This window comes from Pseudopipra pipra, chromosome 15 (genome assembly GCF_036250125.1).
Source record: "Pseudopipra pipra isolate bDixPip1 chromosome 15, bDixPip1.hap1, whole genome shotgun sequence".
In the NCBI taxonomy this organism is placed as follows: Eukaryota; Metazoa; Chordata; class Aves; order Passeriformes; family Pipridae; genus Pseudopipra; species Pseudopipra pipra.
This window is the reverse complement of record NC_087563.1, coordinates 2,393,469-2,406,080: the sequence shown is the minus strand read 5'-3', so window position 1 is coordinate 2,406,080 and position 12,612 is coordinate 2,393,469. Positions and strand designations below refer to the sequence as shown.

Genomic DNA, 12,612 nt, shown 5'->3' with positions numbered 1-12,612 from the left:
CCTCTCCACGGCCACGGGGCTGGGCGCGGTGCCGGCAGCCCGGAGACAGGCGGCTCTGCCCAGCAGCCGGTGCCCGCTCGTCCCGGCAGCCCGGCCGCGCTCGGGATCTGATAAGGAGCCGGAGCTCCACCTCCCCATGGTGGCGGCGAGAGGCGGAGGCATCGGCGGGCGGGGGGGGGAAGGGGCCGTGCCTGCGCTGCGCTTCCCCTGCACATCCTCACACACACCGAGGGACGGAGGCGGGCACGGACCGAGCTGCCCAGCGGGGCTGCCTCCAGCCTGAGCCGCCGCTCCGCCGGAGGAGCCGCAGCCCCGGCCGGGGGAGGGGGGCGGTTCCCACGGAACATTTATATATTTTTTGCCCCCCCCTCCCCTTTTTTTTTTTCTTTTTTCCTTTTTTTTTTTTTAATTTTTTTTTACATTTGGTTTTCATCCGTGGATAACGCTCGAGAGGAGCCGGGGGGGTGGGGGGAGCCCGGTCCCCGCGGGCAGGAGGCGATGGAGACGCCGCGGGACCAGCGCGCAGGGGCTCGGCACGGAGCGCAGCGCCGGCACCATCCAAGTAAGAGCTGCGGCGGGGCCGGGACCCCCGCCCGCGGCGGGGGAGGACCGCGAGGGGGGGGGGGGGTTGCGGGATGCCCCGAGCGGGAGCCCGCCGCTGTGCGGGAGCGCGGGGCCGGGCGGCGGCGGGAGCGGCGCTGGCGAGCATCCCGCTCCCGAGCATCCCGCATCCCTCCGCGCCGGGCTGCGCGGGGCTCCGCGGGCAGCGCGGCGGCTCCCGCTTGTCCCCGGTCCCGCCCGGCGCTGCCACTTGTTGTGCGGCGCGGAGCGGGGCCAGCCCCGCGCAGGGCAGGGCGGGCGGCGCGGGGTGGTTACGGGAAGGCGGCTGCGAGGTGCGCGCGTGTTTCTGTGTGTTTATTTTTCGCCGCGGGGGCGACCCTGGGTGTGTGTCCCCCGTCCAGCCCTGGGTGTGTGTCCCCCGTCCAGCCCTGGGTGTGTTTCCCCCGTCCAGCCCTGGGTGTGTGCGCCCGCGGGCTGCGCGGGTGCGTGGGAGCGAGAGAAGTTGCGGGTGAGCTGGGAGCCGGCTGGGAGCGGGGCTGTGCGTGTGCGTGTGCGAGAGGAGCGGGGTGCGGGGGGCCGGTGGGTGCCTGTGCCCGTGGCGGGGTGTCTGCGTGGGTGTGCGTGTGCCAGCGGGATGCGGGTGCGGGAGTGGGGTGCGTGTGTGTGTGCGGGGAGCGGGGCGTGCGGTGATGTGTGTGTGCCCTGCGCGGGCTGTGCGTGCCGGTGAGTGTGTCACGGGCTGTGCGTGCCTGCGCCTCGGAGAATCCCTATTTCCCTGTACGCGACGCTGAGCGCGAAGCCGGTGCCGGGAGAGCGGCTCCCGTGGTTTTTCCGCGTGTGCGTGTATGTGCGTGTATGTGCGGTGTGTCTGTGCGTGTGTGTCTGTGTGTGTGTATGTGCGGTGTGTCTGTGCGTGTGTGTCTGTGTGTGTATGTGCGGTGTGTCTGTGCGTGTGTGTCTGTGTGTATGTGCGGTGTGTCTGTGCGTATGTGCGGTGTGTCTGTGCGTGTGTGTCTGTGTGTGTATGTGCGGTGTGTCTGTGCGTATGTGCGGTGTGTCTGTGCGTGTGTGTCCCTGCGTGTGCGGTGTGTCCGTGTGTGTGCGTGTCAGCGGGGCTGGCGGAGGCGCCCCCCGCTCACCCCCGGGGGCTCCGCTCCGTGCCCGCAGCCGGAGCCGGCGGCTGCGGGAGCCTCAGCCCGGGCAGCTCCGCGGGGACGCCGGAGCTTCGGCCGCGGCGGCCGGGAGCGGAGCCCGGCCTCCATCCACCCTCCCAGCCGGCGGGACCGGCAGCAGCGGCTCCCCTGGCGCCCTGCGAGGCCGGGGGTACCTTCTCCCCCCTCCCCTAGGCGCCTTCATCCCTCCGGGCTGCATCCCTGGAGCGGAGCCGCTCCCGCTGTTCCCAGCTCCCTGCGGCCCTGCCGGGGTGTTTCAGGCCCCGCGACATTTTTGTCTTCCCCCAGGGCCCCCCTCCAGCCGGGGTGGTGGGTGGGACGGTGGCAGGAAGGGACAGGAGACCGGAGGGGCTGTGGAGGACCCCTGGGTAGGAGGATGGAGGCTGCCACCCTAGGGAGGCTCTGACAGGTCTCTGCCTCGCTGGCTGCCAGAGTTGGAAAGGATGTGGAGAAGGCGGCAGGAGGAGGGAGGGCCCTGTGCTTTGCCTGCTTTTCATCGCTGCACAGCTCCTAGAGATGATTTTGGGGTAAAGCTGTTGACAAGCCAGTGGGGTTCCTCGCGGGGTGCTCCGGCTCGGGCCCAGCCTGCAGAAACGCTGAGCAGCCGCAGTGGCAGCCGGAGCTGGAGGAAATCCTGGGATGTGCCACAAAATACCCAGGATTCAGCCCATCCTTGCCTTCGGTGCAGGGCTGACCATCAGTGGCCGTTTTCGCGGACAACACGATCCCCGATCTCAGCGCGGAGCCGATCGAGCCGCGATGAGCTGATGAGCCTTTGCTGCTTGCTGGGATGTTGCTCCAGCTCTGAGTGTCAGAGTAGAGCTTTGAGGGGGGGGCTGTGGGGGGGATTAGTACTTGTGTGCTCAGTACAGGGTTTGGACAGACTTGTAAGCCATGGCTCCGAGCCACGCAATCAGCCGTTGGGAGCAATGAGAGGGTGGACTTTGGTGCCCATTCCCGAAGCGGTGCTGCCTTCCGTGGAACGGGGCCAAGAGGCTGTGGGAATCACAGGGAGCACAGGCTTGTTCAAGCAGTTGCTTAAATTCTCGGTGCTTTATAACCTCTCTCTCATTAGGGCTTGTTTTTTTTGGTGGGGATGGCTGAATTCTGTCGGATTTTGCATGCCACTGTCCTCCGAGAGCTTCCCAGTCATGCATTAAGCAGCGTGACTAACGCCTCTCTCATGTGGTTCAGTCTCTCTCACACTCTCCCCGTAGGGAGAATTATGTGTGCGGAGGAATAGTTGTTTTGGGAGGGGTTTTTATTTTTAAGTGCTCTGTGCTCTGCCAGCAGGTTGGTGAAAAGGTGCCTGGCACCGAAGAAGAAAGTGTGGGATGGTCCTTAGATCCCATGGGAAAATAGCCTGATGCCTTGGACTGGCCCCTGGGAAGCCTCTGTCTCCTGCACAGACGTGCTTTTCCCCGGTGGAGGAGGCTTCTTCCTCCTCCTCCTCCTCCTCCTCCTCCTCCTCCTCCTCACGCCCAGCTCTGGGCTCTCACGTCTGCGCTGTGTCATTCGCACCCCTGGGTGCTGAGCAGGATTCCTCAGCCCGCCGAGCCCCGGGCCCCTCGTGCCTGCCGGCAGTCCCGCTCAGGTTCCCAGCCCCTCTCCTCCTCCAGCCTCCCTGCTTTGGAGGGTTCCTTCACCTGCAGGAACGAGGCTTGGGTTCAGACTCCAGCCCCATTTTTGAAGCAGAAAGCGTGGGTGCTCGGCACCTTTGGGTGACACCCTTCCTCCTCCAGGCTGGCACAGGGCTCCTGGCATTTCCAGCTCCTGGGCCCTCCCTCCTGGCTCACTCAGAACCGTGTGAGACATCACACTGCGTTGAGTCTTTCCCCTTTACCTGCGATCTTTCACCTCACACCAAGGCTTAGTCAGGACGGTGCTACGTCATCGGCAGCCACGGCCCAGCCCAGGGCAAACAGCCTTGTGCAAACAGGCTGGTGGTGGGTGCAGGTGCCTCTCCCGGCAGGGCCATCCTCTGGGAGCCCCTTCCCAACAGCTGGAGCTGCCCATCTCCCCTGTCCTCACTGCACAGCCACCTCCAAAGGGCGCAGGGGGGACGAGGGCTCACCCCACGGAGGCAGGTGGACACGGCGGGGTCTGGGGTGAGTGCCCTCCTCGGGTGTGGGCAGACACAAGTGTCACCCAGCCGGGGTGTGCACGCACACACAAGTGCTCCCACACGGGGTGACATCACACAGACACACACCCGGGGGGACGGGGACATGTGCACACGCGGCCCCCGCGCTGGCACACGCGTGGCACGGCGCGCACACACGTGCGCTGGGTGCGGGGACACGGACCCACGGCTGGTGCACAGCCCCGGCGCAGGCACAGATGTGCTCCTCGCCATGGGTGTGCACACCCTGCCAGTGCACACGTGTGACATGCTTGGTTTTCCCTACAGGCACAACCGTGCTCTGGGCGGGTGCACAGCCCCCAAATCCTCCCAGTACGCACACACACACGTGTACACACGTGTGTGCACATAACACACATTGCCTGTGGTGGTGCGGAGATCTGTTGTGTTTCTGCTTCTTGCCTCCTTCATCCTCAGCCAGGTCCAGGCAAGGAAGAGCTCTTGCTCTCCTCTTCCTTTCCCCCTGGAGACATAAATCCCAGGAACCACAGCAGTGCTGGTGTGGAGAGTTCTGCACGGCCTCAGCCAGGCGGGAATGGCTCTTCTCTGCTCCTGTGGCAGGACAAGGGAGCAGAGTCAAGCTCAGCTGCAGGGACATCGTTTCATCTCCAGGCATAGATGTATTTTCACCTGAGGAGGGAGAGCTCCTCTCTTCCATGTCACTCGTCCATGGGGAAGCCGAGGGGTGGAGGGACCAGGAGCTGCTGGCTTGTGGGAAGCACCAACGTGGACAGTGCAGGATGCTCCACTTGTTGGTGATCTGTACAATGCCAGGTAACCAGCAAGTGGGCATTTTCTGTGTGGCACCATGGAGGGGACATGGTGATGGAGCACTCACCCACCCCACAGACTAAGTGCAGAGTGTGGAGAGGGGGAGCGATGGGAGCAGGGAGAGAGAGTTGATGCTGCGGGGCCTTGGCAGATGTTTGTGGCTGTTGATTTTAGGACACCCAACCACTGTGTTTTCGGGTGCTGGTGAGCTGAGCTGCATCGCTTCATGCTCACAGCTCAGCCAAAGCTGTGTGGGTGCACCTGGACCCTGGAGTAGTAAGATGTGCTCCCAGAATGGAAAGCAGGGGACGGGAAAGCTGGTGGCCAAGCACAGCACCAGGCAGGGGCTTGGTGACAGGGCATGTGGTTTGGCACAGGTCTGTGGGGCTGGTGGTGCCTGGCATTGCCTGGGCAGTGTGTGGGTACGGGAGGAGGTTGCAGTGTTGGGGTGCCTGCGGTGCAGCCGGTGTCTCTGCAATGCAGGGGGGCAGCACGGGGTGGGCACCGGCACGGGGTGGGCACCCAGTGCCTGCATGCAGTGTCCCAGACTGGAGTGGGAGGGAATGGGAAGGAACAGTGTGTCTGCAGTGAGCGAAGGGAACAGGATCTGCTGGCGCAGGGTGTGGGGTTGCCTAGTGACTGTGCAGCGAGGGGAGATGCTGTGCCTGCCGTTGCAGTGTGCCGGGGCTGTGCAGTGCCGCTGCTCCGGGGGCTGTCCCTGGGTGCTGCCTGCACTGCAGCACACAGTGGGCAGGGGGTCTGTGTCCCTCTGACTGCCAGGGGCACAGAGGGGTGGCAGTGCCCTGTGTGCAGTGCAGGATGGATGATCTGAGGGGCTCCTGCATCCCTGCAGTGCTGAGTGGGTGGTGCCTCCGTACCTCGCAGTGCGAGGCTGGCAGTGCCGGCAGTGCAGCGAGGGCAGTGCTGCTCTGTCCCTGCCATGGCAGTGCCCAGTGTCCCTGCAGTGAGGCATGGGTGGCAGTCCTGCAGTGCCCCATGTCCCTGCAGTGATGGAGGGGTGCTGTTCCTGCAGTGCAGGCAGTGCCCTGCATCCCTGCAGTGCTGGAGGGGTGGCAGCCCTGCAGTGCCCCATGTCCCTGCAGTGCCGGGTGGGTGGCAGCCCTCCATTCCTGCCGTGTCCTGTGTCCCTGCAGTGATGGATGGGTGCTGTTCCTGCAGTGCAGGCAGTGCCCTGAATACCTTCAGTGATGGCTGGGAGGTAACTGTATCCTGGTAGTGCCCCATGTCCCTGCAGTGCCAAATGTGTGGCAGCCCTGCATCCCAACAGTGTCCCCTGTCCCTGCATCCCTGGATGGGTGGCAGCCCTGCATCCCTTCAGTGTCCCATGTCCCTGCAGTGATGGAGGAGTGGCAGTTCTGCCCCCCAGCAGTGCCCCGTGTCCCTGCAGTGCTGGGTGGGTGTCAGCCCTGCATCCCTGCAGAGCAGGCAGAGCTCCTCGTTCGGTGCTCCCGTTTCTGCGGGGCTGGCAGCTGCGTTCAGTGCCTGTGTGTCCCTGCCGTGCATGGCAGGCAGTGCCCCTGTGCTGGTGGCACACAATGCTCCTGTGTTTGGGTGGTGAGAAGCTGTCTCTGAGCCTGGCCGGCTCCCATCGGGTTGCTGGCAGCAGGCTGCCTGCAGTCCACCCTGTTAGTGTGCCTCGTTGGGTCTAATTACAGTTTGTGTGGTGACGAGGAGGGTGGACAGTGGCAGGAGTGGCTTCCTGTCCCTTGCAGGAAGCCAGGGCTGAGGTTTCAGTGACTGGGTTGCTCACCCCAGCCGGGCGGTGCAGGAACTTTGCAAGGTGGGATTGGTCCTTCAGGGCACTGGATGGTGGAGGCTGCCAGGAGCCCACGGCTGGGCCAGCCCCTGCAGCCCCTTCCCTCGGGGGGCTGTGTCAGGACCATGTGCAGTCCCACATGGCACAGCGGGTGCACCCAGAAGGATGTGCCAGGGAAGTGGGCTGGGGTGGAGTGATCCCTAACCTCCGGTTATCTGTGTCTCCTCCAGCTCCCCTGCAGCGCAGCATGAACCCACTGGCATCCTGCCTGGGCCTGTGGCTCCTCTTCCAGCTCCCTGCCCTGGTCTCTGGGACACGTGTGCTCTACAAAGTGCAAGAGGAACAACCCCCCAACACCCTCATAGGGAGCCTGGCCTCCGACTATGGCTTGCCGGATGTGGGGCACCTCTACAAGCTGGAAGTGGGGGCCCCATACCTGCGTGTGGATGGCAAGACTGGGGACATCTACACCACCGAGACCTCCATCGACCGGGAGAGCTTGCGTGAGTGCCAGCACCTCCTGCCCGGAGAGCCCTGCTTCCTGGAGTTCGAAGTGTCCATCACCGACCTGGTGCAGACCAGCGGCCCCCGCCTGCTCGAGGGGCAGATAGAGGTGCTCGATATCAATGACAACACCCCCAACTTCGCCTCGCCCGTCCTCACCCTCTCCATCCCCGAAAACACCAACATTGGGGCGCTCTTCCCCATCCCCCTGGCCATGGACCGGGACTCGGGCCCCAACGGCGTTGCCTCCTACGAGCTGACGGCTGGTCCGGAGGCGCAGGAGCTCTTTGGGCTGCAGGTGGCCGAGGATCAGGACGAGAAGCAGCCGCAGCTGATTGTCATGGGGAACCTGGACCGGGAGCAGTGGGACTCCTACGACCTGACCATCAAGGTGCAGGATGGGGGCAACCCCCCGCGGGCCAGCAGTGCCCTGCTCCGCATCACCATCCTGGACATGAACGACAACGCGCCCAAGTTCGAGAAGGCCCTGTACGAGGCGGAGCTCTCCGAAAACAGCCCTGTGGGGCACTCTGTCCTCCAGGTGAGTGGGGGGGCTTTCTTCTCCTCCCCAGCTCCCCTCCTACCTGCCTGCAGCAGGGACAACGCAGGGAGCATCATGGCTGCTCCTTGCCATGAGGAGGAGGAAGGGATGGATGGAGGAGCCCACAGGCTGGTCCCTGGGATGTCACATCTGCTCAAAAGAGGTTGGAGAGGATGTGCAGGAGGGCACAGCCGGAGCGGGGGCTGCAGGACGTGGCTGAGGGGCAGCAGCAGGGCTGGTGGGTGTGTGGGAGCAGGGAGCTGGGTTACTGGGAGGGCTGGGACCCGAGGTCCACAAGGAGTCTGGCTTCAGGCCAGACCAGTCTCAATGGTGCCTGCAGACAAGACATAGACCCTTTCATAAGTTGCATTCCCTTGGCTGCTCCGTGGAAACTCAGGCTCGCACAGGAGGTGGGGGGCAGGCAGCATCCCTGCTGTCCATCCTGGGGGAGCTGCCCATGGCTCTGCAGGTGCCTTACTGTCTGCAGGGAGCAGGGGCTCTGCCCTGCCTCAGACAGTGGTGCAAACTGTCCCAGGGAGCCCAGGGGGTGGATCTTGGTGGATTTGGCTTGGAGGGGGCATTGAGATGATAGTAGTCGACATCTGTTTATCTGCAGCTGCCATCTTAATAAGCGGAGCGCGGCCAGCTCTCATCTGCCTGCTAATTCTGATGTGAATTTTTTAAGAATTCATTTTTCACTGTTAAGAGAATGGAAGTTGGAAGCAGATAAGGGAGCTGCATGGCCGGGAGGAGAATGGGCTGAGACGCCGCTGCTGCCATTGCTCAGCTTTTATCTTTCAGGGGGAAAATGACTTCCGCCTGTTTTGTGAGTGGAGGTAAAAGGTGGAATTTACATTTAACAACTTTCGTTCTCCATCCAAATCTGCTGAGCAAGATAACGGTGGAGCAGCAAATGGTGCAGAGAAGAGGCTGCTCAGAGAGCCGATTAGGGAGGCAAATGTTAGACAAACCTCATCTTCTTTAGAAAGCAAATAATAGGCGTAGAGGCAGGTTTATGGGAATGCAGAGCCCCTGACGGGCAGGCAGGGATGGACGGTGCTGTGCAGAGCTTAAACAGCCCCAGTTCCCGTCGGCTGCATCCCTGGATGCCGGGATGGATCTGCTGCAGCTCCACACACTGTTGCCTCCCTCCTCATCCTCACCTCAGCCAGGCAGCTGCTCGAGCCCCTCCTTGGGGGCACAGCTGGAAAGGTTCCTCCCCGCTGCTGGCTGGGTCTCAGTGGCACGGTTCCTGAGGATTCCCTGCGTGCCGGAGCCGGCGGGAGGGGAGCCCAGCCAACCGGCCCAGCCGGTTTCTCCGGAAGAGCAAGGCAAAGCCTCCGTGCCGGAGGGCGGCTCCCAGCTGCTCTGCCGGTCCCAGGCTCTTTGCCCCATAGTCCTTGGCCCCAGAAGAGGAAATCCTGGTTTTTCCCCTCCGGCTGTCCCCAGGGAAGGCTGTGGTGGTTTGTGGAGGGGCTCACTCCACCAGGCCCTCCTGCTCACCGCTTATCCCTCTGTCCCACAGGTGAAAGCCAACGACTCGGACCAGGGCGCCAACGCCGAAATCGACTACTCCTTCCACCAGGCCTCGGACGTGGTGCGGCGGCTGCTGCGCCTGGACCGCGCCACGGGGCTCATCACCGTGCAGGGGCCCATCGACCGCGAGGACATCGGCACCCTCAGGTTCTCCGTCATGGCCAAGGACAAGGGCGCCAACCCCACGAGTGCCCGCACCCAGGTGGTGGTCACCATCAAGGACATGAACGACAACGCGCCCTCCATAGAGATCCGAGGCATAGGGCTGGTCACCCACCAGGATGGCATGGCCAACATCTCGGAGGACGTACCAGTAGAGACAGCGGTGGCTCTGGTGCAGGTGTCCGACCGAGATGAGGGTGAAAACGCTGTGGTGACCTGCGTGGTGGCTGGTGATGTCCCATTCCAGCTGCGGCAGGCCAGTGAGACGGGGAGTGACAGCAAGAAGAAGTACTTCCTACAGACCACCACGCCGCTGGACTACGAGTCAGTGAAGGAGTACACTATTGAGATTGTGGCGGTGGACTCGGGGAACCCACCCCTCTCCAGCACTAACTCCTTGAAGGTGCAGGTGGTGGACGTGAATGACAACGCTCCCGTCTTCAGCCAGAGCTTCACTGAGGTGGCCTTCCCTGAAAACAACGAGCCCGATGACCTGGTGATGGAGGTCAGTGCCACCGATGCTGACAGTGGCTCCAACGCCAAGCTGGTTTATTCCCTGGTGACAGACCCTGCCTCCAAGGGCTCCTTCACCATTGACCCCGACTCTGGGGAGATCCGGGTGAAGGCAGTGCTGGACCGAGAGCAGCGGGAACGCTACGAGTTCGCGGTGGTGGCGACAGATAAGGGCAGCCCCAGCAAGACGGGCACAGCGACTGTGGCCATCAACGTCATGGACAGGAATGACAACGACCCCAAGTTCATGCTGAGCGGCTACAACTTCTCGGTGATGGAGAACATGCCGCCCCTCAGCCCTGTGGGCATGGTGACAGTGATCGATGCTGACAAAGGAGAAAATGCCCGTATCCAGTTGTCGGTGGAGCAAGACAATGGGGATTTTGTCATCCAAAATGGCACTGGCACCATCCTCTCCAGCATCTCCTTTGACCGGGAGCAGCAGAGCACTTATACATTCCGACTCAAGGCGGTGGACGGTGGGGATCCTCCCAGGTCTGCCTACGTGGGGGTGACCATCAACGTCTTGGATGAGAATGATAATGCCCCCTTCATCACTTCACCCTCCAATGCCACCTACAAACACATCCTGCCCCACACCAGCCCCGGCCAGCAGGTGAGCAAGGTGAAGGCGGAGGACATTGACTCTGGTGTCAACGCGGAGCTGATCTACAGCATCACAGGAGGGAACCCCTTTGAACTCTTCCAGATCTCCCCGCAGAGCGGAGACATCACCCTGGAGAAGGAGATCCTGCGCAAGCACCACGGCCTGCACCGCTTGGTCGTGCGCGTCAACGACAAGGGCAAGCCCTCGCGGCACGGCACGGCGCTGGTGCACTTCTACGTCAACGAGACGCTGGCCAACCGCACGCTGCTGGACACGCTGGTGGGGCACAGCCTGGACACCCCGCTCGACATCGACATCGCCGGGGACCCCGAGTACGAGCGCAGCAAGCAGCGGAGCAACATCCTGTTCGGAGTCATCGCCGGCATCGTGGCCGTCACGCTGGTCATCGTGCTGGTCGTCCTGGTGCGCTACTGCCGGCAGCGGGAGGCCAAGAGCGGCTACCAGGCGGGCAAGAAGGAGACCAAAGACCTGTATGCACCCAAGCAGGCCAGCAAGAGCGGGAAGAGTAAGAGCAAGGTGAAGAAGAGCAAGTCTCCGAAGCCGCCCAAGCCCACGGAGGACGAGGAGGAGACGGGGTTGCAGAAGTCACTCAAGTTCAACCTCATGAATGACTCTGTCAGCGACAGCCCCCGAATCCACCTGCCCCTCAACTACCCGCCGGGCAGCCCAGACCTGGGTCGCCACTACCGCTCCAACTCACCACTGCCCTCCATCCAACTGCAGCCTCAGTCACCCTCTGCCTCCAAGAAGCACCAAGTGGTGCAGGACCTGCCGGCCACCAACACCTTTGTTGGCACCGGGGACAACAACTCGACGGGCTCCGAGCAGTACTCGGACTACAGCTACCGCACCAATCCCCAGAAATACACCAACAAGCAGGTAGGAGAGCTCATCCTGAGGCCGGCAGCGGCCCCCCCGCTGCACCGGGGAGCCATCTGGACAGAGGTGTGGGAGTGAGCGTGGACTGGCCTCCAGCCCTGCATGCGTGGCCCGGGGGTCTGGCGGAGGACTACCCTGGAGCCGAGCCACGGAGCCTGGTCGTGGGGCAGGGAGGGGACGGGGATGGTGAGGGGGAGGTCAAAAACTGTCGGAGCCCTTGTCAGAGCGCCCGGGGCTGGGTCCTGGTGGCGCTGCCTGGGTGATGGTGATGTGAAGGGCGCTGCATGTGTGTTCCTCTGCATGTGGGGCTCTGGGGATGGAATCCCACCCACCCGTGTCCCCTTTGGGGACTGGCTTTTAGAGCACTGGGGAGGGCGATGCCCACCCTCCCATCCATCTCTCTGCTTGGGCTGGCTCATGGGGAGGAGGGACTGGTCTTGCTCTTGCCACAGCTCTGGGCAGCCGGTTTCCAGCCCTGCCCTGGTTCAGGGAGCAGTGAGGAAGGCACTGGCCTCGCTGTTGCCAGCCCGGCTCTGCTGGTGAGGCTGAACCTTCCACCATCCCTGCGCCAAGGCACCTCAAAGGGAGTTCAGCGCCCGCTGCGGCTGCCCGGGCAGGTGGGGATGGGTGGAGGAGCAAAGCTCTGCCTTTTTCCCAGGCTCAGGCTCTGGCTTCCCCCAGGCTTGGGCCCCCTGCCATAGCCGGCGCGGTGAAAGCCGGGCTTCCTGAGCGGGAGCACCGAGCCCGGAGCTGCGGCTCCACCAGAGCCGCGTGGCAGCGGCTGCCGGGAGGGAGAGCGGGTCCTGGTGGCGTGGGCACAGGGCCGTCCGTGTGCCAGGGCTGGGTCTTGTGCTCTTGGCTGGGCGAGCGGGGCACTGGGGTCTCTGCGGGGTCACTGCTCGTGGTGTAGCCGGGGGTCGTGCTGCGTGCGGGGCGGGGCGGAGGCAGGTCTTGGCTGCGGGCGGGGAAGGGCTGCTCGCTGGTGTGCACTGGAGCTTGGAGCTGTCCCGGGAGGTCATGGGGTGAGCACGGAGCTTACAGGACCCTCTTTCTTGGGCTGTCTCGCCAGTTAACTTGCACCACATTTCTGCTTTGGCACCTGTCGGGCCTATCCTTAATTAGCTAGGGAGGGAGAGGGGGGATGAGTGCCTGTGGCTTTGCCTTCTTCCTGGGGCCCCTTGGGTGAGGAGCACCCACTCCCCCCGAGCTGTACACCCTATGGAGACCCTGCTCCTTTCTTTGTACCCCGGAGAGCGGCAGGCTGGGCTCCTGCCATGGGGCTGAGCTCAGCTGCCCTGTTGGATTGACTTCAATAAAGTTTTCTATTTTTGACCAGTTGTGCCTTATTTTCCCCGCTGCCCCTGAAGGTGCTCTTGCTCCCAGCAATTTCCCAGGCGTATTTTCCATGTTCTCAGCCTCTGGAGC

General features: G+C 63.2%; 1 protein-coding gene across 3 annotated transcripts in view; it reads left to right on the top strand.

Annotated features, from left to right (window-relative positions):
* The first annotated feature begins 219 nt into the window (after nt 1-219).
* PCDH1 (protocadherin 1) overlaps nt 220-12,612 on the top strand; it is a 151,329-nt gene continuing 138,936 nt past the window's right edge. For 2 of the 3 annotated variants that reach the window (XM_064671445.1, XM_064671444.1), the window contains exons 1-3: nt 220-562; nt 6,655-7,469; nt 8,995-11,187. In XM_064671445.1, the coding sequence (XP_064527515.1) occupies nt 499-562; nt 6,655-7,469; nt 8,995-11,187 (3,072 nt within the window). In that variant the 5' untranslated portion in view covers nt 220-498. The remainder of the gene's footprint in view (nt 563-6,654; nt 7,470-8,994; nt 11,188-12,612) is intronic. The other variant, XM_064671443.1, reaches the window with a different exon arrangement.